Source organism: Lissotriton helveticus, chromosome 4_1 (assembly GCF_964261635.1).
Source record: "Lissotriton helveticus chromosome 4_1, aLisHel1.1, whole genome shotgun sequence".
NCBI classification, from domain to species: Eukaryota; Metazoa; Chordata; class Amphibia; order Caudata; family Salamandridae; genus Lissotriton; species Lissotriton helveticus.
The window spans coordinates 1,861,118,689-1,861,142,454 of record NC_136063.1 but is presented as its reverse complement, the minus strand read 5'-3'; the positions used below and the strand labels follow the sequence as shown (position 1 = coordinate 1,861,142,454).

General features: G+C 48.4%; 1 protein-coding gene and 1 long non-coding RNA gene across 2 annotated transcripts in view; one reads left to right on the top strand and one right to left on the bottom strand.

The window, feature by feature from the left end:
• ITM2A (integral membrane protein 2A) overlaps positions 1-14,945 on the bottom strand; it is a 97,973-nt gene extending 83,028 nt beyond the window's left edge. The window contains exon 1 of the mRNA XM_078688514.1: positions 14,659-14,945. Coding sequence (XP_078544640.1) covers positions 14,659-14,739 — 81 coding nt within the window. The 5' untranslated portion in view covers positions 14,740-14,945. The remainder of the gene's footprint in view (positions 1-14,658) is intronic.
• Positions 14,946-15,396: 451 nt separating this feature from the next.
• Positions 15,397-16,800, top strand: LOC144827715 (uncharacterized). The gene is made up of 2 exons (XR_013610325.1): positions 15,397-15,488; positions 16,257-16,800. It is a non-coding gene; the product is annotated as an uncharacterized LOC144827715 (long non-coding RNA).
• The last annotated feature ends 6,966 nt before the right edge of the window (positions 16,801-23,766 follow it).

The window sequence follows — 23,766 nt, the reverse complement described above, 5'->3', positions numbered from 1 at the left end:
TCACTCTCCAACCTTTTGCAAAGAGGGGTTCTTCATGTTTTCATAATGTAGATTAAAATACCCGATCACTAAAATTGTATCTCGAGACCCTCACGGGTGAGTAGCGTGCTCTATAAATGTTCCTGATTGATTGGTTTAAGGCTTAGTGGGGGACAGCCAGATGAGACTTGAAGCCAATTGGGATTTGCAACAGGGAGGCATGTAAAGTGCATCGCCTCTGAGCAGCACCTGTGCTTTATAAAACAGCTGGCAGGTGAAGATTTCCAAGTCTACTGCCGAGGAACTATGTTCGCGCAGAACCCACCACCGCCCTGAGCTTATCTCCCCCGCCCCGCGGCAGGTCCATCTCCCACCCTATTTCCCCCCCACTCTCACTCCCCACTCTCCCAACTAGACTCACAGAACACATCACAGAACACATCACCTCCCTTACCTTATCCCCTCCTCCTGTCTCCCCCCCATTCTCAGCCCCCACTACCTTCCTCGCACCCCTACCGTCTACAGCCTACATTCATCCCTCAACTCACCTGTGCCGCCTCCCACCAGCATCCTCACCTATCCCTCCAACCTCCCCCCCACCTCAGCCACACCCCCACCCACAAACTCTATCACGCATCAAATGCCACCCCTCTTACTATTACCTCAGAGCCCTGCACTACCGCTAGCATATCCCCCCCCTACCCAGTTCCCTTTCCAGCTCCCTACTCAACCACTCGCCCACAGCTCTCTTCCCCAACACCATCCCCAATCCACCTCTGGACATGATTATATCCACCCTCCTACAAGTCAAAGAAGTTCTCCATACCATCAAAGAACTTCTTCTCACACACCCCAGTCACCCCCTACCCACCCACACTTCCTCACCCAAAAAGTCCCCCATCCTTCCCACCGATCCTCTCAAGCAATTCTCCCCGCGTGGGCCTCTATCCCATCCCGCAATCACACCTACCGCCCCCGTCGCGCCCTCAACACCCTTTCGGACCACGACTCAGGCACCCTTCTTCGCTCATTTGGCCCAGGTCCCTTAAAACACACAACCACCACACACCTCCCCATACCCACAATTCTCACAAATCCCCTTAGGCCCCCCACTCTAAGCAACAGAAGTTCCGTCCCCAATAATCTCAGAAAAGTCCCCCTCTCTCAAGAACACTCGATCACCATTCTCACCCCCAGACTCAAATGCATCCTACTCAACTGCAGATCGGCCCCGAGACACTCCTCCGACATCGCGGATCTCATCATAACAATGGATCTTGACCTAGCCATTCTGACTGAAACATGGCTAACAAACTTCTACACCTATAATGGACATACTAGTCCCCCCCCCCCCCCCCAACTACCACATCATTAGACTCGACAGGACTGGCAAGACGGGCGCGGGAATCGCATGCATTTTTAGGAGCAACCTCTCTGTTACTAAAGTCACCTCCCCCCTCCCTCACGTCCTGTGAACTCTTCTGCCTCGATATCTCTAGCGAGGGCAAACCGGTTTGCTCCTTACATGTCATCTACCACCCGCCCGGGGACAACCTCACCTTCACCCAACAACTCATGGATACGATCTCATCCAACGCCGGTCGGCAGATCACTCAAATCTACCTGGGTGACTTCAATCTCCACTGGAACGATCAGAAAGACGCAGTGGTGAATAGTCTCAAAAATTTCCTTAATGCACTCGACCTCACCCAAATATGCAACAGCCCAACACACGACAAAGGCTCGATCCTCGACCTTATCATCGCCAAAGAGGACTCTACCCAACTGGGGGCGATCCAACCCTGTGACTGGTCAGACCACCACATTGTCACTTTCTTCATCAACGAAAAAGTTAAACCTAACCCGGCTCAACCCACCAAATCCAAGATGTGGAAAAGGGACATGAAGAATCTTAACCCTAACTCCTTGCCTTCCCACACCTGCAGTCTCCTCCTTCCCCCTTCGGGCGCCTCTGATGTTCAATCACTGACCGACCACTACCTCGATTCTATGAACTCAATAATCAACAAAGCTGCCCCCCTGCAACTGAAGAGAGTCTCCACCAAGAACTCGAATTCTTGGTATGATGGTAGACTCAATGAAGACAGGCGTGCTATGCGCATGGCAGAGCGCACCTGGAGATCTGACCCCTCAGCACTGCACCTTAAAACGCTTAAGAACAAGAGAAATGCCTACTTTAGGAAAATAAGCGCTCGAAATCTGAATTCTTTAGCCTCCAGCTGGACCAAGCAAAAAACCGACCAAGAAAACTGTTCGAACTAGTCAAAACACAAACCAAGATGCAACCCTTACAATCAAACAGCACAACAAGCGTTATTCCACACTGTGAAGACTTTTCTGATTTCTTTAAGCTAAAGACCGACAACATAGGAAGTGATCTCCTCATTGATGCAAGCCGATACTCAAACCCCATCAGCATGACTACCACAACCTAAAAACAACGCATCTTGAACATCCTTCGACACCTACTCTGAAGAAACAATTCAGAAACTGCTCGGCACCTTGAAACCCTCTAATAACTTCACAGACCTCCTACCTGCTAATGCTGTAAAAAAGACTTCTCCCCCCTGCTCCTTCCACTCTGGACTAAAATCATTAACAGCTCCCTTAAACAAGGACTCATCCCAGACCCCCTCAAGGTGGGGCAAGTCACGCCTATACTCAAGAAACCTACAGCTGACCCGACTGACCTAAACAATTACCACCCTATCACCAATATCCCCACCTTGGCCAAACTGCTGGAAAATGCGTTCAACTCCAACTGAAAACACATTGATCAGTTTGACCTCCTCAACCCTCATCAATCAGGCTTCCGAGCGAAACACAGCACGGAAACGGCTATGACGCACATAATTGATGACGCCCTCCAAATCCTTGATCGCAATGATTCCTGCCTCCTCATCCTTCTTGATCTCTCCTCAGCATTCGATACTGTCAAACATGAGAACCTACTGGAGCTGCTAAATACCAGAATGGGTTTATCCGGAACTGTTCTCAAATGGTTCTCCTCCTTCCTACATAACCGGTCTCAGAAGTTCAAGATCAACAACGTTTTTGCACTTACCCCAACACGTTTTTGTTCCCTGTACTATTTAAATTTCTCAACCCGTTAACACCTATCCAACACATTTTGGGAGAGTCCTTTACACTTAGGGCATATTCCGCTTTGCGATTCATGTAATATTGCTTCTGACGGTTTAGTCACGTCTTATTATTCTGTTTGTTCCATGGTTTCACTGCTACCCGTTCTAGGACTTTAAGTTGTTTCTCATTCAACCTGACACGTTATACTGGCTGAATTATGTATCACCATACAGCATGCTGGTTATCACTCATAACTTAGTCGACCTCCTATGTTTTTTGTGCAACTTGACAATTGAAAAGATCCAACATATATTTTTGTTTATATTATTTTCAGACTACCCCTGATGAAGGACTTTACCAGTCCGAAATGCATTGGGTGAATTCTCAATGATTCTTATGCATATTCCTTGGGAAAGTTGAAGGATATCTAACTAGCAATCTGCTTAATGATTTGAGCAATTTCCTGTGGATATAACATGGAATAAACTATGATGGAAATCATGATTTGTTGAAGCTTGATTACAATTCTTCAGAACGTCTTCACGTTCCAATTGGTTGTGCTCAGGGAGACGGCATTTATCTCAAATGTCGCAGACTGTTCTTGATTCCTTTTAAGTAAAGATCCGACTATCTCCACCGTTGATGCATAGTTAGGAATACATTTTGCATAAAACTCAATAAGGCATAGAAACGCTACCAACTGCTCCTTAGAGCTTGGGACCAGAGCCTTGATGAGGTTATCAATGTGGCTTTTCTTTGGTTGAATACCATTCCCACTTTTGTTGTGCCCTAAATATTCCAATTCCAGTTTCCTGAACTTACATTTTGCAAGTCGTAAAGTCAGACCTTTTGATGAAAAGGCTGAAAGGACCTTCTTCAAGTTATCATGACCTTCATTATCCCTTCTAAAAAACAGGATGTCACCTTGAAATGCCACTGCACCCGTTACACCCTCAAGGGTTTCTTTAATGAGCCTCTGGAATATAGACGCTGCACTGGCCTACCCAAAAGGCATGCAACACAATCTGAATAAACCTTCAGGTGTAATAATAATAATAATAATAATAATAATAATAATACTGGATTTTATACAGCGCGAACAGCTACCTCACGAGGAGGTGTCCCGGCGCTAGTAGAACACAGATAGCCTGGGGCAAAGATAGTAAGAACTAGCGTGGCTGGGTGAAGAGCCATGTCTTTAGCATCTTCCTAAAGCAGGATTCGGATGGGGCCTGCTGGATTGCTTGTGGTAAGGAGTTCCACAGAGCGGAGACGTTTGCTGAAAAGGTACGACCGCCAAGGCGGGCCTTTTTAGCTCGCGGGACGACCAATTGGACACGGTCATTAGACCGTAGTGCGCGTCTTTGGGAGTATCTTGGAAGGCGTTTTTTTAGGTAAGGTGGGCAGGAGCCATGCAAAGTTCTGAACGCAAGCGTCAGGGCTTTGAATTTTATACGGTTGGCCACTGGCAGCCAGTGCAGGGTTCGAAGATGCGGAGAGACTGACTGCTTGAAAGGGATTCGCAGTAACAGTCTCGCAGCCGCATTTTGAACTACCTGAAGTTTGTGGGTCAGGTATTTTGGGAGGCCCAGGTATAGACCATTGGCATAGTCCAGCCGTGAGGTGACAGTTGCATGGACGACCATTTTTCTGCAGCTCTCCGGTAGAAGTCTAAGAATTTTTCGGAGGTTTCTTAGCTTGCTCAAGCAGCATCCGGCCACTTGTTGGATATGGGAAGTAAAGGACATTTTATCATCCCATCTCACTCCAAGGTTTTTTGCCGAGTGACTGGGCGAAGGGGGGGGGGCCCATTTTCAAAGGCCACCAGAGATCTGGGGCGGGGGTGGGACCCTTGCCGAAGAAGATGACTTCGGTTTTATTGGCATTCAGTTTTAATTTATTAGTATTCATCCAGTGAGCAATGTCCTGGAGACAGCCTTTAAAGTTTGAGAAAGAGTCCTGCGTCACCTCAGAGTATGGAAATACCAACTGGGTGTCATCGGCATATGAGATTGCCTTGACACCCCAGTTGGCAATTAGCGTAAAGAGGGGGGCCAGGTAGATGTTGAACAAGAGAGGGCTAAGGGCCGAGCCCTGCGGGACTCCACAGCTGAGGGTTTTGGGTGTGGAAGAGATCGTCCCAAGTGCCACCTTCTGCGTTCTCTGAGATAGGTAGGAGTTTATCCACCCCAACGCTCTGTCTTGAATGCCTATCTCTGCCAGCCGGCTGAGTAATCTGGCGTGGTCCACCGTATCGAAGGCGGCCGACAGATCCAGGAGTACCAGCATTGCTGAATTTCCTGCATCCATCGACCACCTCACTGATTCGGCTACCTCTATGAGCGCTGTTTCTGTGCTAAAGCCGGGCCGAAAGCCAGATTGAGTTTCATGTAGAATGTTGCTGGTTTCCACGAATTTACACAGTTGGCGTTGTATAACTTTTTCCAGCATTTTTCCCGGGGCGGCTAGGAGGGATATTGGGCGGAGATTCGTGAGGTCATCTGGGTCCCCATTTGGTTTTTTCTTTAGGGGAAGGAGAGTAGCATGCTTCCAGACGTCTGGGAAAACTCCTGACGTGATGGAAGAGTTCCAAATACATTGGAGTGTGGGAGCTACCGAGTCCGCTATGGTGTAATGAAAACAGTTAAGTTCTTGGAATTATCATCAAGGACCACCTGGTGGTAAGCACGGTCAAGATCAATACAGGAAAACACTTTTGCCCTGCTATGGTAGAAACCATTTTGTGCAAAATGGGAAGGCGGTGAGCATCAACTCAAATAGTATTACTGAGACTGCACAAGACACATCTTCCAAAATCCAGGCTGAATTCAATAGAAAATCCAGTACATGTGAAAATACCCTATCCTTGAAGTGACACGCGTAGCTCCCGCTAGTCGCCAATGTTGAAAGTGATTTGAAGATAGACGGGCGTGGTTGAAAAGGAAGGCTACAGGTAATCCATGAAAGATTATGGTAACATTTATTCCACAGCGAAACAAGATGTGCTTACACAGAGGTCCAATCTAACGATGCAGCTAACCGGCTCGCCGTGTGTATATATATCCACAATGCATTTTCAAACCCTGCAGCGTCCCCACCCCCCTATCAAGTCTGTTCCCACCCGTTGATGCCTAATAAAAACAAGCACTGTACAAAACGGCATCATAGTAACCGCTAGCTACTGGCGAAAAGGATGACACGAGCGCGGTGTTCTCTTACCACCATCATGACCACGGATAACACAATCAGAAAATGTGTACACGCGCATGTAACACAATCACAAAACACGCACATGCAACACAAAATCACACAGGTTTTGGAAGACTCACTTTAAGATTGTTTTGAGATTGCACTCTCTCTTTCCTGAAGAGCGAGATTCGAGAAGTGAAAAGAAAAGTTTTGATTGCAAACTAATACCATCGGGGGCGTGGCTTGGACGGCAATGAGGACGGGCGCCTAGGTCCGTTACCTCCACAACCCGGAGGGAAACAACGGCGCAATAGCAGTGAAAACGAGCACCGTCCAGAGCTGAAAGAAGCCACAAACACATCGGAACTCCTGGGGCACACAATGGCGACAATGAACCCAAGTTTCAGAGAGTTTTTGCAAACATCCCAACACGAAGGGAGATACGAGCAGGGCTCAGCAAAACGGCGCCCACACAATAACAAAGGAACGGTACACGGAACGCTGATAACCCGAGAATCACCGGGAGTGGCCGCAGTAAGAAACTCAGTGGTAACCTCGAACCACCCCCTGCTGATAGCATCCATGTAAGTGCCAAACAGATTAACTGGGGAAGAGGCGGCTGCACGGGCCTGCGACACGCAAACGGGCTTCCTGAAACCGAAAGCCCGTTGATGAAGGCCGCCATTGCTGTGGGCGCCAAGTCTCACTGTGGCCGAACGAAAGTGGTCTGAAAGGCAATAGAGACCACCGGAAGCCTTTGGCGCTACAGAAAAGGGCAGGAAGGCGCGAAGAGAAGAAGGCCAGTGGCAAAACGGGGGAAGCTCACGGAGGGAAACGGAAAACGAAACTGAAGGTGCCCCAGTGGAAGCCGCCATTTTGGCCAGACACTAGACTGCTGCGGCGGTCTGATAATCAGCGGTACCTGCACAAACGCTTCCAAAATCCAACCTGCCTTTGCCCGCTAAAACAAATAACCCCGCACTCGCTAGGGAGGCGCCCTGCTCCCCCGCCGCCCACCGCAACCGACCAGCAACAAAAGAGGTGCAAGTCAAATGGGCCATGATCAGGCCACAACAGGCTTCCAACTTGCATAACAGCCAGACCAACGCTAACCGAGGCGCCAGTGCAGCAAAATCCCTACCCCAGGTGCGGCCACAAGCTAGCTGGGTGCGCACACAAGTGACGAGGTGGCCAAGGATCTGTGGGCAAGTGAGAGAAGCAACAATCCACAACTCGCAGGCAACGTGTGCGCTGGGCCTCACCCAAACACGACCACTAGCGGCTCGAGACCACTAGCGCCATGTAAATCAGCAAAAGAGGAAGAGCACAATCCGTGCACTGCAAGACCCCAGAAGGCAGTAACCAAGAAGGGCCAGCTTGACGAATAGAGAATAGCACCCAAAGAGAAAAGACCAGCAGTCCAATCCAACCAACACAAACAAACCTCTCAAAACAGCACTCTATCCCAGAGGATAAGGGGGGGCGTCACACCTGAGAGCGACGAAACAAGTGTGGAGCTGGCAGGAGCAAAGACCAGGACATGGTCCATACCGGAGCCAAGCAGATACAGGCTAGACCGACAAGACACAAAGAGGGAGAAGTCAGAGGCAAGAGGTGACCCAACCAAACCCGTCTCCTCACAGCAAAAAAGCTGCAGACTCGATAGCTACCTAGTAAGAAGAGGTTTCGCAACAATAGCAGGTCATGAGAGCAAACCATCCAGTGAAGCTAAGAAATACAGGAAAGTCTCACCAGAATCCCCGCAAAAGCAAAAGAATGAAATAACGCTGGACATGATCCTCAAAAAAAAAAATCAACGAAGGCAACGACCTGGCCAAATCTATGAAGCAGACAATAGACAACATGCAACTGGAGTTGGCAGCCATAAGGGCAGACCAGCACAAAGCGAACAACAGGATAGATGCAGCGGAGCAGCGCATCAGCGACATGGACGACGATAATGTGCAGGCAAACAAGTCTTTGCAGTCCATCACCAAAGCCTCGGACTACCTACAGAAATAGCTTGCAGACAAGGACGACCGGAGCAGAATAGAGAACATAAGACTGCTTGGAATTCCCGAGGGAGAAGAAGACAAACCTGGATCCTGCGCAGCTCTCATAGAAGAGCTGTTACCAATGATAACAGGTCTAAAGTTTGACAGGCAGTTTGAAGTGGACAAAGCATACAGAATACCAGCAGTCATACCGCCACAAGGATGTGGCCCGCGACCAATCATCTGCAAACCCCTACGTTCTAACCAGACAGAAGCGATCTTTGCAGTGGCACGGAAAAACCCAAACCTAAGATGGAACGGCAACAAAATAATAATCACGCAAGACTTCTCAAGGCAGCTTGGAATTCCAGAGGGAGAAGACAAACCTGGATCCTGCGCACCTCTCATAGAAGAGCTGTCACCAATGCTAACAGGTCTAAAGTTTGACAGGCAGTTTGAAGTGGACAAAGCATACAGAGTACCAGCAGTCATACCGCCACAAGGTCGTGGCCCGCGACCAATCATCTGCAAACCCCTACGTTCTAACCAGACAGAAGCGATCTTTGCAGTGGCACGGAAAAACCCGAACCTAAGATGGAACGGCAACAAAATAATAATCACGCAAGACTTCTCAAGGCAAACAGTCGAGACCAGAAAGGGATTCCCAGCGCTAAGGGAGAGAATGCGGAAAAACAACGTCACTTTCAGCTTTGCGGGGCCAGCAAGGCTTAGAATCACAGACACATGGCGTACGCTGGTTTTCGATGACCCCAACGAACTGAGAAGGTACCTACACGGTCCAGCACCAGAAGATATGGAAGCCCAAACCCCAGGAACGACGAAAAGGAGAGCCTCAACGGATAACACAGAGACAGGGGGGGCTAAGGACAACTAGAACGCCTGTCATTGAAGACAGGGGATTTTGACTTTGGGACCCATCAGAAACAAGGACGGCCAAATGAGCCCACGGTCCCGCACGGGAACCACCAATTCGGAATTTCGCTACATAACTAAACAGAAGCCAGAAGGCTCCCCAGCGCTGTGCATACCATACAGACTAAGCTAACCGATCTAACTCAAGATACGCCAAATGCCTCAGCCATAGTGAAACCGCTGACCGCGGGCAGAGCGATCTGCGACGCAACAGGAACAATTACATATGCTTTTGAATTTGAACTGTGCTCACCGGTGTTGAGGCCGGGTGGGGGCACGAGCGTCAAGGGGAAACGTTTTAACACCCATAACATGCTCTACTGATTGACACCTTGTGTGAAAGTCCGATCTTAACTCATCACAAGACCTCGGGGGAGGGGGAGGAGGGAACGTTGCTATCGCACGCTCATACTGCAATTTTTTTTGGGGGGAGGAGGAAGGAGAGGGGGGCCGGAGGGGGGGGGGTCTCCACGCACAATCTTCCTTGTTTTCCAGGCTTCTCTTCTTTCTCCTGCTCTATCTTCTCCTTCTCCTTTACGGACAGAGGCACGAGGCTACTAAGCCATCCTACACAAACAAGCAAGCATGACATGGAGGCACCGACAGAGGGCAACCTAGGTTCGCATGCAAGGCCGGTAGACACACTCAGGACCTTCTTACTAAAGAGTGATACGCACGTTAAGAAATGATACAAACCGCACATAACCATCTACTTTCCAGCATCAAAGTAGTCTCATTCAATGTTAAAGGGCTCAACCACCCGGTCAAGAGAAGGAAAGTGATAGAATACCTAAGCAAACTAAAGAGTGATGTGTGCGTGCTCCAAGAAACCAACATCAGCAGACGATGCTCAGCGACTCAGGGCGAACTGGATAGGGCAAGCGTTGTGCTCGCCAGCAGTGCACAAAAAAAAAAAGAGGGAGCAGTCACACTGATAAACAAGAGAGCCAGACCAGCAGTACATGAGAGCTACGCCGATGAGGAAGGGAGAATCCTAATAATGACTCAAACTGGGGAGGAGACGATCCACATTGCCAACATATATGGGCCCAACACAGAGGACAATGAGTTCTGGGGAGAAGTTGAGAACAGACAGAGCAAGCTTCCCCAAGAGGACCTCCTGATCGTAGCTGGGGACCTCAACCAGGTATTAGACCATGCCACAGTCAAACACCCGCAAAGAAGCAGTCACTGCACTCAGGGGCAGAATACCCTTAAGAACCTATGTGCCAAGTTCCATCTTAGAGACCCCTGGCGACTCCAACACCCAGACACCAGGGACTTCACCTTCTAATCGCATCCGCACAACTCATACAGCAGGATCGACTACATCCTCATTTCAGCCTCACATACACATCTCATAGATCTCACAGAAATCACTCCAAGAACAATATCAGGCCACTCACACATTAGTCTAACACACAGCGGGCGACCTAACGAACACGCAAGCCGCAGGTGGAGATTCAACAGCGACATCCTTAAAAACCCGGCCAATGTAACTGAAATAGAGGAAACCATAAAAGAGTATCTAGAGTTCAACGACAATCAAGACACAGATAGACACACCCTTTGGGACACCATGAAAGCCACAGTCAGGGGTAACATACTTAGCATCAAATCTAGAAAGAACAAAGAAAGAAACAAAAAAGTATTAGAGCTAGAACAGCAGATTAAAGACCTGGAAATAAGCCATATCTCCAACCTAACAGACAAGAATGCCCTCACAGACCTCACCAGGAAGAAATATGAGCTCAACAAGATGCTAAGTGAAAGGGCGGGCACGTGGATAAATAAATACAAAGCAATAAACCTATGCCCAACGAACAGAGCAGGGAAAGCACTAGCCGCATACCTTAAGAGTAAGCACACAATTGCAGCAATTACAGACACTAATAAGAAGTCGCAAACGTCAAACAAGGGAATCCTCAAGGTCTTTAAAGACTTCTATGAGTGCCTTTACAGGGAAGACAAAAACCTCAAAGCAGACGGAGGAGCCAGCCTCCTATGTAAACTAAACCTACCCAAGCTGTCGGATACACAAAGATCGTCCCTAGAACAAGACATAACGGGGCCAGAGTTAGAGAAAGGGGTATCAACACTCAAGGACAACAAAGCCCCTAGGCCAGACGGGTACACAGCAGCGTTCTATAAACACTTCCTCCGCATAATCAAACCCACAATGGAAGAGGTCTTCACACACGGCATCCAAAATGGTAAGATGACCAGCTCCATGGCAGAGGCCAACATAATAGTCATCCCAAAAGAGGGCAAGGACCCACAACACCCACAAAACTATCGTCCGATCTCACTAATTAACGTAGACTGCAAGATCTATGCAAAAATTCTTGCAGCAAGACTAAACGCGCAGCTCCCAAATCTAATCCACAACTCTCAGGTGGGATTCCTCAAGAACAGGATGTCCCAAGACAATACGAGACTCCTATGTCACTTAATTAACCACGCCTCTACCAACGACGTGCCAGCAGTAATGATCACACTCGATGCAGAGAAAGCATTTGACAGGGTATCTAGGCCCTTCCTTGAGCAATGCATGCAAAAGTTCGGGCTAGGAGAAAAGTATAGAAGAATGGTGATGGCGCTATATAACGAACCGAAAGCCTGCGTGGTAGTCAACGGGGGCACCTCTGAGCTGCTCACACTAGGCAGAGGGACTAGACAAGGCTGCCCACTTTCCCCAGCACTCTTCCTACTCTCCCTGGAACCACTTCTGTCCATGATCAGGGATAATAGTGAAATAAAAGGAATCCCTATTAAGGGGAAGACGATTAAGCTAGCTGCATACACAGATGACATACTCATTACAACTGAGAACCCCGGCCCCTCGATAGCAGCTCTAATGTCCACCATCGAGGAATACGCACAAGTGTCGGGCTATAAACTCAATAGGGACAAGTTGGAATGCAAACCTTTAAATGTCCATACAACTAGGGCAGTATTGGGTGTCTCTGGGCTGGCTTGGCAGAAAAACTTCCTGAAGTATCTTGGTCTTCACTTCGGTAGGGATCTCAAAACATCACTCGATTACAACGAAAAATCAATACTAAACAAACTGAAAGAGAAGTTAAAGGCATGGTCACCAAAATTTATCAGCTGGTGGGGAAGGGTGGAAACAATAAAAATGATGCTAACACACATGGTTAACTACCTGCTCAGCATGCTCCCACTATTAACCACAGAGGATTTCCACAAAAAACTAGATACCCTGACCAATAAATTCCTCTGGAGAGACAAGAAACCCAGGATTAGCCTGCAGAAACTAAGACTAAGCAAAACACTAGGAGGACTAAACATTACCAACTTCAAAACATTCCAGACAGCATGCCTAGCCAAACAAGGTATATACTGGCTCTCATCCGAGCAGGCGTACACACCGGTATGGCTGGAGCTAGAGAGAGCAACCCTAAAAGGTCTCGATCCCTTAGCCCTATTTACCGCTAACAAACATCCCGAGGCCAACACCATACTCAAAAACACTAAGAACGCCCTCCTCAAAGCCGACAAAAAGATGGAGAGGAGCATTAAAAACACAAGTTGGGAATCTATATGGTACAATACCAAAATAAAATACAATGACAAGAAACTAAACTTTAACGCATGGTACGAACGGCACATCTCCACGGCAACCAGTTACAAAAGCTCAATACCCCGCTCACTTTCGCCACCCTAAAACACTTGCACAACCTACCAGATATTGAATTCTATAACTTCCTAAAAATAAAGGCGGCAATTACAAGAGCAGACCTTAACAGGGAGGTCCCATCGATTCTGCTATAGACGGCGAACCTAAACAAAATTGGACCCCAAACGTCACACCTATACAAACTCCTCTGCCCGGTAACAAAAAGATTAAACGCCAAAACATTAGATTATTGGAAAACCCATCACACCAGACAATTCAGTGAGAGAGAAAAGCTCCGCCTCTGGACCTCAGCATCCAAAATAAGGTGACTCCAACCCTAGCCCAAACTAAATACTGGCTCCTCCATAAAGCATATTGGACCCCATCCCGACTGGCAGCGGTCGGGCTACGCGACAACGACCTATGCTGGAACTGCCATAAACAAAAAGGAGACCTAGCACACCATCTTTTACTACACCAAAGTTAAGACATTTTGGGGTAAAATAAGAGCATTCATAAACAGCATAACAGGGCACTCACTGCAGACAGATTTCCTAGGGCTAGTAGCCGCCTTCATGGCCCCAGAAATCCAGTCCAAAAATGATAGTGAACTAATCGACCACCTTCTCACAGCGGCAGTCAAAACTATCCTGGCGAACTGGAAAGACACAGGGAAGGCAACCTTTAAAAGCTGGCTAAACTGGATCACATTTCTAAGAGGGACAGACGACATAACATCAAAATACTCATCCCACCCCACCACAAAGGGCGAGATGTCGCACTCCTTGGACAACTACCTGAGCTCACACAAACCACCCTAGGTAGGACGCCCCCCAGCCTCCATGCAATATATACCCTGTAGCTTGGCAGACAACGACCGCGCTACCCACCCCGTCCTCTCTTTTCCCTCTTTCTCCTTTTCTTTTTTCCTTCTTACGGGGGCAACACAAGACCGCCAAAGTCGGCGCACGCCTAGAACACAATTGCCTAACTATTGGACATACGACCAATCATGTCAACAATATGCCTACTGTAACCCTAACGGAGTAGAACCACACCAGTATTGCCTTCACTATATATGTACTGTGTATATAAAATTTCTCTAATAAAATCTTTTGAAATCAAACTAATACCATCAGTTCTTTTTAGTTTTCCAGTGTGCAAAGTAAACTGTCTACAATTTTCTTCAAACGATGACAAAACCCCAAAACTTTATTTACATGGCCTTTCTCCAATGCACAGCTAGCTTTTATGTCACAGCAAACCTGAAGAGTGATAAAGAAGGCTATCCTGCAACGTTCATTTTTGTTCTGGATTTAAAATTCGACACTCGAACTGTAAATACATGATAAACTTTTGCTGTCGCAAAGAAACTTGGGCTGCTCATATACGGTACGGTTTGATGGTCGGTAAACAGAAGAATGTCTTCCCAGTTCGGAATCCCTCCAGTACGTGGACAATGCGCTTATCTACTTAGGAAATCCACTGTAACAGACTGCACAACCAAAAATGTTGGATCCTGGTCACTAAATAATCTAAACGTCACCACTGTTGTACATGCCGATGCCACTTCTCAATGCCACTAGTCTTTCCAGTGGAATACGTACGTTGGCCCGGCACTCAAAAAATTGACTTTTTTTCCTAAATAACTAAATTCCTGGTGTGTCGTCGCCTTCGTACATATTATACCAGTAAACGGATGAACATTTGGAACCTCTGGATGGACCACAGTTTTTCGCGACCGAGGAGACTTACTGACTCCAACAGGTTCAGAACTCTGACCAGTCTCTACCCCCGCCTTCTCACTGTCTCCATTACCTGCTCGGGAACCAAAGCCTCGGCATCTTTCTTAGACTCCTTGGTTCCAGAAAAGGGGGAGCTGAAGGCGATCTTCACCATATTTGCGAAAGAGGCGACGATGGCGCCGCACTGGACCTTGGTCGGTATACAGCAAACCTATACGTTCTGTCCTGCCTGTGACGCAGCTTCAGCAATGGCTCCTGCTCAACCCGGCCTCAAAACAACCACAGACAACTCCTCCTCCTTCTGTCCTACAGGATAGAGATTATGCTTGCGATCACCCAGCAGCAAAAATGGCGGCCATTTCCATGTGGCGTTAAATTCTATTGAAATATCCCAAAACCACAATTTAGACAAATAACGTCTGCAAACAAATTTAAATTATAGTTACTTTTCTACTATGAGTACTGATTGATTCTAATAACTTGATAAATTTAGTTTTGAACTATCGGAACGTTTCAGAAATAAATGGCAGAATCAGCTAAGAATGAAAAATGATAATCAATATATAAAAACAAAACTGTATCTCTTGTGTGTCTCTAGTATTAATTTCCCTTACTTCAATTTTGAATCACACAGTGAAAGATGGCGTCATCGTTTGATGTTTAGCACCACCGATATCGTGCCAACGTTTTCTTCCTCATTCTTTTGAGGGTTTGGGGTTGCGTCTCGACCCATGACAAGGGTACGCCCACAGCAAGTTTGATGAAAAGGGAGGTGACCTAGCAGAGCCTGTTTGACTTCTGGTGCGGTAACATTTGTGTTGTTTCCTGGGCGGTCGCTTTTGCCTATACCGAGACATCCCAGATCGTAATCCCTCTGTAGTGTCGCGGCGCCACAGTTGTAGGGTTGTTTGGTTTTTCTGTTCCTTACATTTTTTGCAAAATGTTAGTTTTCGAATATCGAACCTGATTTTCGTCTTAAAGACGTTTTTAAAATTGTTATAACACGAGACAAAGACTTAAATATAAGGGTACAGTGTAGTTTTCGAATATCGAACCTGGTTTTCGTCTTAAAGACGTTTTTAATATTGTTATAACACGAGACAAAGACTTAAATATAAGGGTACAGTGTTGTTCAGCTCGCTATTTGTAATTTTCTAATATTTTTTAACAGGTGGAGAAGTGTCATTTTGATCCCACCTGTTATGATTGTGTAAGACTGCATGACAGTCACACGTAGTCCGCACTCAAAAATATAGTGTGATTAATGCTACTGAGGAAAATGGCGTATTGCATATTTTTAAACTACTGTGTGTGAAGAATTGTGAATAGAATGTGACTAATAAGGGTATATGTGTCGCATTGTGAGGTTAATAAACTAGAAGGTGTGTGTATTAGCTAATCTTTGAACATTTAAACGTGTAACAAGAATTTTTTCATGCAAGTGCAATTGAAATGACATCTTCGTAATTCTTTACAATTTATTCATGTATTTAGATAGAAGTTGCATTTATTACATGTATAGAAATGTGCACTTATTCTGTTAGCCTGTGTACTGCTAAGTTGACAAGAGTGGGCCTCACTAAAACGTACAATTCAAGCTCATGTTAAAGTATAACATGTAATTCGTATTTATCTTTCAATTTATTTGCTTGTATTTTGTTTGCACTGCAGGCTTGGACCCAGCCTAATCACTTCGCATAGAAGTGTTTTGTTAGATAGCAAGGTATGGGAAGACAACGTTTGTCAAGGAGCGATGCAGTATAATAACAAGCAAGGAGGCAAGTTTCTAATGGAGGAAGAGAAAAATGACCAAGAACGAATGGAGCCGCTACTTTTCAATGTGGGAAAGGTGGTGCAAGTATCCAGTTTGTGCCTGAATCATGGAAAAGTACTAGTGAAAGACACGTGGGATTGGCTACCTTGAAGACAATTGATATTGTATGCTGTAACTTTTAGAGGAAGAGAAGAGACATCTTAAGACTTCACTGGGAGCAGATCTATGTGTCTGCTTGTATGGCTTTTTGCCCCGTGACCCATGGTAGAAGTGACTTCTACTGAAGACTCAGACCTCTGGCACCTTTCTGATTTCACCTTTACTAAATGATTTTTAGTCTAGGGTTGCTCCTTTAAGTCAGTGTAGGGAGAGATATCTTGCTCATGCTTACTTTGGAGAATTATTTGCTGCAGTTTAATACTAAATTATTTTTCCTGATCATTTGTATGGTCATCATGGAGTTAGTTGTCTGCTTTATACTGTATAGGGTAAATCTGTCTGGAGATTTTGACTCATTTTGTTTGTTCTGTACTTTTATATGATAATGTTCAGACTGGTTCTTAGACCTGATACAATTGGCGTGAGTCTCCCTTCCATTTTTGCTGTTGTCTCCTCTGCTTTTTAGGTCTCACCTGATCTAGCGCATGCGCTGGTCTGACCGAGACATTTAGTACTTTTAAAAGTGCTACCTTGCCGGCCACCAGCTTGCTAGAACGCGCACAAGAGCGCGCGCGCGCATGTGCGTAATAGCAAGCTGGTGGCCGGCAAGGTAGCAATTGCGGTGACGCGCGTGCGCACCACTAGCGTTTTTTTTTTTTGCGATCGTGCTAGGCGCATTTGCTGCGCGCACACACAACTCCCGCTTCTGCTGCCCGCATACAGACGGTGATACCTTTCACTAGTGAGCTCTTACACAAGCCCCGAAGCACTGCTGCTCACATACAGACGGTGACACCTTTCACTAGTGAGTCTTACACAAGCGCCGAAGCACTGCTGCCCGCATACAGACAGTGACACCTTTCACTAGTAGGCTCTTACACAAGCGCCAAAGCACTGCTGCTCCCATACAGACGGTGACACCTTTCACGAGTGAGTCTTACATAAGTGCCGAAGCACTGCTGCCCGCATACAGACGGTGACACCTTTCACTAGTGAGCTTTTACACAAGCGCCAAAGCACTGCTGCTCGCATACCTGCTGCTACCGAGGTGGAGCTGGCAGTGATTGTGAGTGAAGCTTCTATGGCAGCTTTGCACATTGAGCACATTCGGTGTGAGCCCCTTGTGGTGTTTCTGAACGTGTGCTGCCTGTCTTGTACTGTGCATTGTTATATACTGCAAGGAACCCTCGCACTGAATGTACCCGTGCTCTGCTTGTAAAGAGAGACTGCACCACTTTCTGGCCCGCTACAAATACGTTTGTAGGGGAACATGCAGCGCTCTGTATTATTGTTGGAGCTTGTTAGATCTGGGGGTCTCTAGTTGGCAGAGGTAGGTACCACTGTCCAAATAGGGACCCTTGCTTCTAGTCAGGGCAAGGAGATAACCCTCTGAGATAACCCCTGCTCACCCTCTAGGTAGCTTGGCACGAGCAGTCTAGGCTAACCAGAGGCAATGCGTAAAGTATTTGTACCAACACTCACAGTAACACAGTGAAAACACCACAAACTGACTCCACAACAGTTTAGAAAAATAAAGGTATTTAATCTAAACTGCACAAGACCAAAACGACAAAAATCCAACATACACAGTTCAAGAATATGGTTTCAAAAGAGTTCTTAAGGTTGCGTTAAAATTCTTTAGGTTGCGATAGAATTCTCTACGTTGCGTTAGCATTCTCTACTGCTGCGTGAAAAGTTCACAGTTGCGTCACGTTTACTCACAGTACCTTTTAGTTGCAACAAAGTTCCAAAAGAAGAAGCTGGTGCGGTGGAAAACAAGCGATGCGTTGCTCCTGAGACCCTGGGGAGGCGATGCGACAGCCCCGCTGCAGCAGCGGGCGTGTTGCAACGAATCCGGTCTGTATGGGGGGGAAGGCCACTTGTATGGATTCCGGTGCGTAGGTTCCGTAGGAAGTTTGTTCTCGCAAAGGCGCGGTCCAGCGGTGATCCTCTCTCTCGCAGCTCCTCGATGCGATGGTTCTGCGACGATGCTTGCAGCGACGTGATGCGGTCCGCAAGCAAGCGGTGCGGCGATTTCACCCAGCGACGACAGGCTCTGCGACGATACTCGCAGCGATGTTCGATTCTCCCGAACCGGTCTGGTGCGTCCCGCAAACGAAGGATGCGACGTCTCTGGCAGCGGCGTCAGGCGCTGCGACGATCTCGACCTCCGTAGCGGCAGGAAACTTCTCGCACTGTCGGGGATACGCTCCGCAAGCGAGCGATGCGACACTTTTCAGTTTCAAAAGTCTCTCAAGCTTAGTTTCAAGCTTCCCAGCACAGGTACAACTTCCAGACACCCCACAACTGGATCAAGCACTCTAGGAAGGACAGAACTCTGTCAGCAGAGTTCAGGGAAGCTGGGGTGAAGTCCTTTTGTTCCTGGGAATTCAAAACAGGGAGCCAGCTCTACTCAGGCCCTTGGAGATTCCTTTAAGACAGGGGACACAGCTCAGCAGCAAATTCCTTCCCGTCTCCTTGGCAGCAAAGCAACAGGTCAGTCCAGCAGAGCAACAGCAGGACAGTCTTCCTTCTTCAGTTTCAGCTTTCTCCTTGGCAAAGGTTCCTTCTTGATTCCAGGATGATCTAATTTTCTGTTGTCAGGGGTCCTGTACTTATACCCCTAAAGTCTTTGTTCTCTTGGTGCATGTGGGCCCTGAGCCCGGTCTGAACCAGTTCTGGTGGTTCCTGAGTACTTTGTTTTGCTGGCTGCATCTTTCCTTTCAGAGTGAGGGGCAGGGTCCTCAGCCGCCCAGCAGGAGCTGGAGCCAGCATTGTGGAAGGCAGGCACAGCCCTATTCAGGCCCAGGTGCTAACTCCTCCCACCACTCCAGTTGCAATTGCAGTCATTCAGCCTAGTGCTGACTCATCCAGCCTCCTGGGGAATCCCCCAGCCCCTGTCACTCTCAAATCAGACAGTCAATACACAAACAGGCCCAGGCACACAGAAGAGTCAGACAAGAGGACAGCAACTTTCTAATAGTGCTGTTCTCAAACACAGGATTTAAAAACAACCTTTCCTAAAAGATGTGTTATTAAATTCTGAGTTCAGGGATACTAGATACTTATGTCCTATCTTGTTCCTATGGGAAGAAATGCTGTTAACCACTGTAGCCAGCATCCCCCATGTTAACCTATGGAGCAAGATAGCCTTACAGTAGTGAACAACGAAAATGGCTGCCATTCACTACCAGAGCATGTCACCTGCACTAGTACATGCTCTACCTTTTACATACACTGCACCCTGCCCAGGGGGGTACCTTGGGCCTTCCATAGGGGTGACTGATGTGCACAAAAAGGGAAGGGTTAGGCCTGGTCAGTGGGGACACTGACCAGGAGGACATGGCAGTTCTAAACTGCACACAGGCACTGCAGTGTCAGGCCTGAGACATCATTTTAGGGCTACTCCTGTGGGTGGCAAAATCAGTGCTGCAGGCCCACTAGTAGCATTTGTCATCATCAGCCCTGGCACACCCAGTGCACTTTACTAGGGACTTCATGGTGATAAAATATGCCAAACATGGATATTCAATCAGAATAACAATTTACACAGGGATCACTTACACTCTGGCACTGATCAGCAGTGGCAGAGTGTCCAAAGCATCTAAACCAGCAAAAACGAAATCCAGCACAGCATCAAAAATACAGGAGGTAGAGGCAAAAAGATAGTGGAAACCACGCCAAAGATGCCAGGTCTAACACGTGTCCCCTCCAGCTGAAAGTGGGGAGAACTACCCACCCTCTTGGGAGTTCTCTTCACTAAGGCGGAAAAATCTGGACAGACCATCAGCATTGGCGTGTTCTGTGCCAGGGCGGTGTTCCACCGTAAAGTCCATTCCCTGTAGGGAGATAGAAGACCAACAGTTTTGGGTTCTCACCCCTCATCTACATTAACCATCTGAGGGGCCTGTGGTCGGTCTGAACACGGAAGTGAGTCCCAAACAGGTAGGGCCTCAACTTTTTCAGAGCCCAGACCACAGCAAATGCTTCTCTCTCAATCGCACTCCACTTCCGTTCCCTGGGGAGTAGCCTCCTACTAATGAAAGCTACTGGCTGGTCTCCATTCTCCTCAGTGACTTGTGAGAGTACTGCTTCCACACCATGCTCTGAAGCGTCTGTCTGTACTATGAACTCACTGGAAAAGTCAGGTGCCTTGAGCACCGGTGCTGTGCACATTGCAGTTTTCAGGGCATCAAAAGCAGTTTGGCAGGCGTCAGTCCAGTCAACTCTTTTGGGCAACTTCTTGGACGTGAGTTCTGTCAAGGGGGCGACAATGGTGCCATATCCCTTGACAAACCGTCTGTAATACCCGGTGAGTCCTAAAAAGGCTCTCACCTCTGTCAGGGTCTTGGGGGGCTCCCAAGCCAGAATGGTATCAATCTTGGCCTGTAGGGGCGCCACCTGGCCGCTCCCCACCTGGTGTCCCAAATACATCACAGATCCCTGCCCTATCTGGCACTTGCTGGCCTTGATAGTGAGGCCTGCCCTTTGCAGAGCCTTCAACACTTCACAGAGGTGTTGCAAATGTTCCTCCCTCGTGGAGCTGAACACAGCAATGTCATCCAGGTATGCGGCGCTGAATTCCTCCAGCCCGGACAGTACCTGGTTAACCAGTCTCTGGAATGTGGCAGGGGCATTCTTCAACCCAAAGGGCATGACTCGAAACTGGAAGTGCCCCTCTGGCGTTGAAAATGCTGACCTTTCTTTGGCCCCATCAGTTAAGGCAATCTGCCAGTACCCAGAAGTCAAATCAAATGTACTGAGGTACTGAGCAGCTCCCAACCGATCCACGAGCTCATCAGCTCTGGGGATGGGGTGTGCGTCAGTCTTCGTGACCGCATTGAGCCCACGGTAGTCCATGCAAAACCGGAGTTCTGGAGGGCCACCGGGCGTAGCAGCTTTCTTGGGCACCAAGACCACTAGGCTAGCCCAGGGGCTGCTGGAGGGCTCAATAACCCCTAGCGCCAACATCTTGGAAACCTCTTCCTTGATGCTGGCCCTGACCTTGTCAGCTACTCTGTAAAAAAAATTTGTTTCACAGGCAGACTGTCTCCAGTGTCCACATCATGGACGCACCAGTTGGTGACTCCTGGGGTCAGGAGAAGAACTGACCCAACACTTGGCGACAGTCACTCTGCTGTTCTGGGGTCAGGGTGGGCGAGAGGACCACACCATCCACTGACCCATCTTGCTCCTTAACTGCCAGGAGGTCAGGGAGAGGATCACTATCCTCTTCCATTCCTGCATCTATAGCCATGAGCATAGTAACTTCAGACCTCTCAAAGTGTGGCTTGAGGCGGTTCACATGCAAGACTCTCAGGGGCTGCCTGGGAGTCCTCAGGTTAACCAGGTAGGTTACCTCACTCTTCCTTTCCACCACCTCATATGGCCCAGTCCACTTGTCTTGGAGCGCCCAAGGCTCCACTGGCGCCATCACCCACACTTTCTGCCCAGGTTGAAACTCGACCAGAGTGGTATTCTGGTCGTACCATCTTTTCATTTCTTCCTGGCTTGCTTCCAGGTTCGCCTGAGCGAGCTTCCTGAAGCGTTGTGTCTGGTTGCGAATGGCCAGCACATAGCTGAACACATCCTGGGGGGTTTTCCCACGGGACTTTTCCCAACCCTCCTTCACCAGTGAGAGAGGTCCTCTAACAGGGTGGCCATACAGGAGTTCAAAGGGACCGAACCCTAAGGCCTTCTAAGGCACCTCCCTGTAGGCAAACAGGCATGGTAACAAGACGTCCCACTTCCGTCTCATGGGCTCCGCTAGGCCCATAATCATACCTTTCAGGGTCCGGTTGAACCTTTCAACCAACCCATTTTCCTGAGGATGGTAAGGAGTGGTGAACTTATAAGTTACCCCACACTCCTCCCACAGAGACTTCATGTACTTAGAGATGAAGTTGGTACCCCGGTCGGAGACCACCTCTCTGGGGAACCCCACACGGGAAAAGATCCCCATCAATGCAGGGCCCACCACGGGTGCTGTGATTGTCCTGAGAGGGACTGCTTCCGGGTACCGGGTGGCATGGTCCACCAAGACCAGGATGAACCTGTTGCCTAAGGCTGTCTTGGGGTCCAGAGGTCCTACTATGTCTATGCCCACCCGCTCGAAAGGGGTGCTCACTACTGGGAAGGGTTAAAGGGGTGTCTTCAGCTTCATTCCAGTCTTGCCACTGGCTTGACAGGTTTGGCAAGATCTGCAAAAGGAACCAACGTGCTTTCTCATCTAGGGCCAGTGAAAGTGGGTGACAAGCCGGTTCAGGGTCTTGTCTTGCCCCAGATGTCCTGCAAGAGGCACGTCATGAGCCAGACACATTAGGAAGTTTCTGAAGCGCTCGGGTACCACCAGCACACGGGCTGCACCGGGCTCCGCAAACTTAGGCTCGCTATATAGTAGGTCATCTTCTCAGTAGATAAAGTGATCTCTGGCTGCTCCACCTGCTGCCTGATCTACAGCCTGTTGCCGCAGACCAATGAGGGAAGGGCATTCTTTCTGCGCTTGGCAGAATTCCTCCCTGGAGGGACCACCTTCCTGCTGCCAATGGGTCAACTCAGGTAAGTCTCCCAGTTCGGCCACCTGTTCCCCTGTAGGTTCCAGGGCATCCCCCTCAGGTTCTGCTTCCTCCTGGACCGTGGGAACGCTGGGGCTGGTTTCCCGCGCCCTCTGCCTCTTCCTCTCCTGGCAGGTCTCTGGGCCACTGTTTCAGGCTCCAGTTCTGCTAAATCCCCCCTACTGGCTGTCATAGCACGTGTGGACACACAGATCCACGCAGGCAAACCCAACATCTCCAAGTGTGTTCTGTGTTCTACATCCTTCCATGGAGAACTCTCCAGGTCCTTACCTAACAGACAGTCTACAGGCAAGGCATCACTGACAACTACCTCTAAAAGATCAGAGACTCCGCCCCACCCCCCCATGCAAAGGGAATACGCGCCAGCTTGCAGAGGCGCACTGAGCTGTCAGCTGCCACTACAGGGCGGAGTACACCAGGGATGATTTGCTCTTCAGACACCCACTGACACCTCACGGATGTCACGCTGGCTCCTGTGTCTCTCAGAGGCTCAATCTCCCTCCCATTGCTGGTCACCTTCTGCCCATATTTCTTAGTGTTAGATCGCAGTAAGGTTTCCTGGACCATCTCTTGGTCTCCTAGAGAGACAAGGGACATAACTGCTAAGCCCACCTCCCCACTAGAAATCAAATCCCCGCCCAAAGCTACACTTGCTAACCCTGGGGCTAGAGCA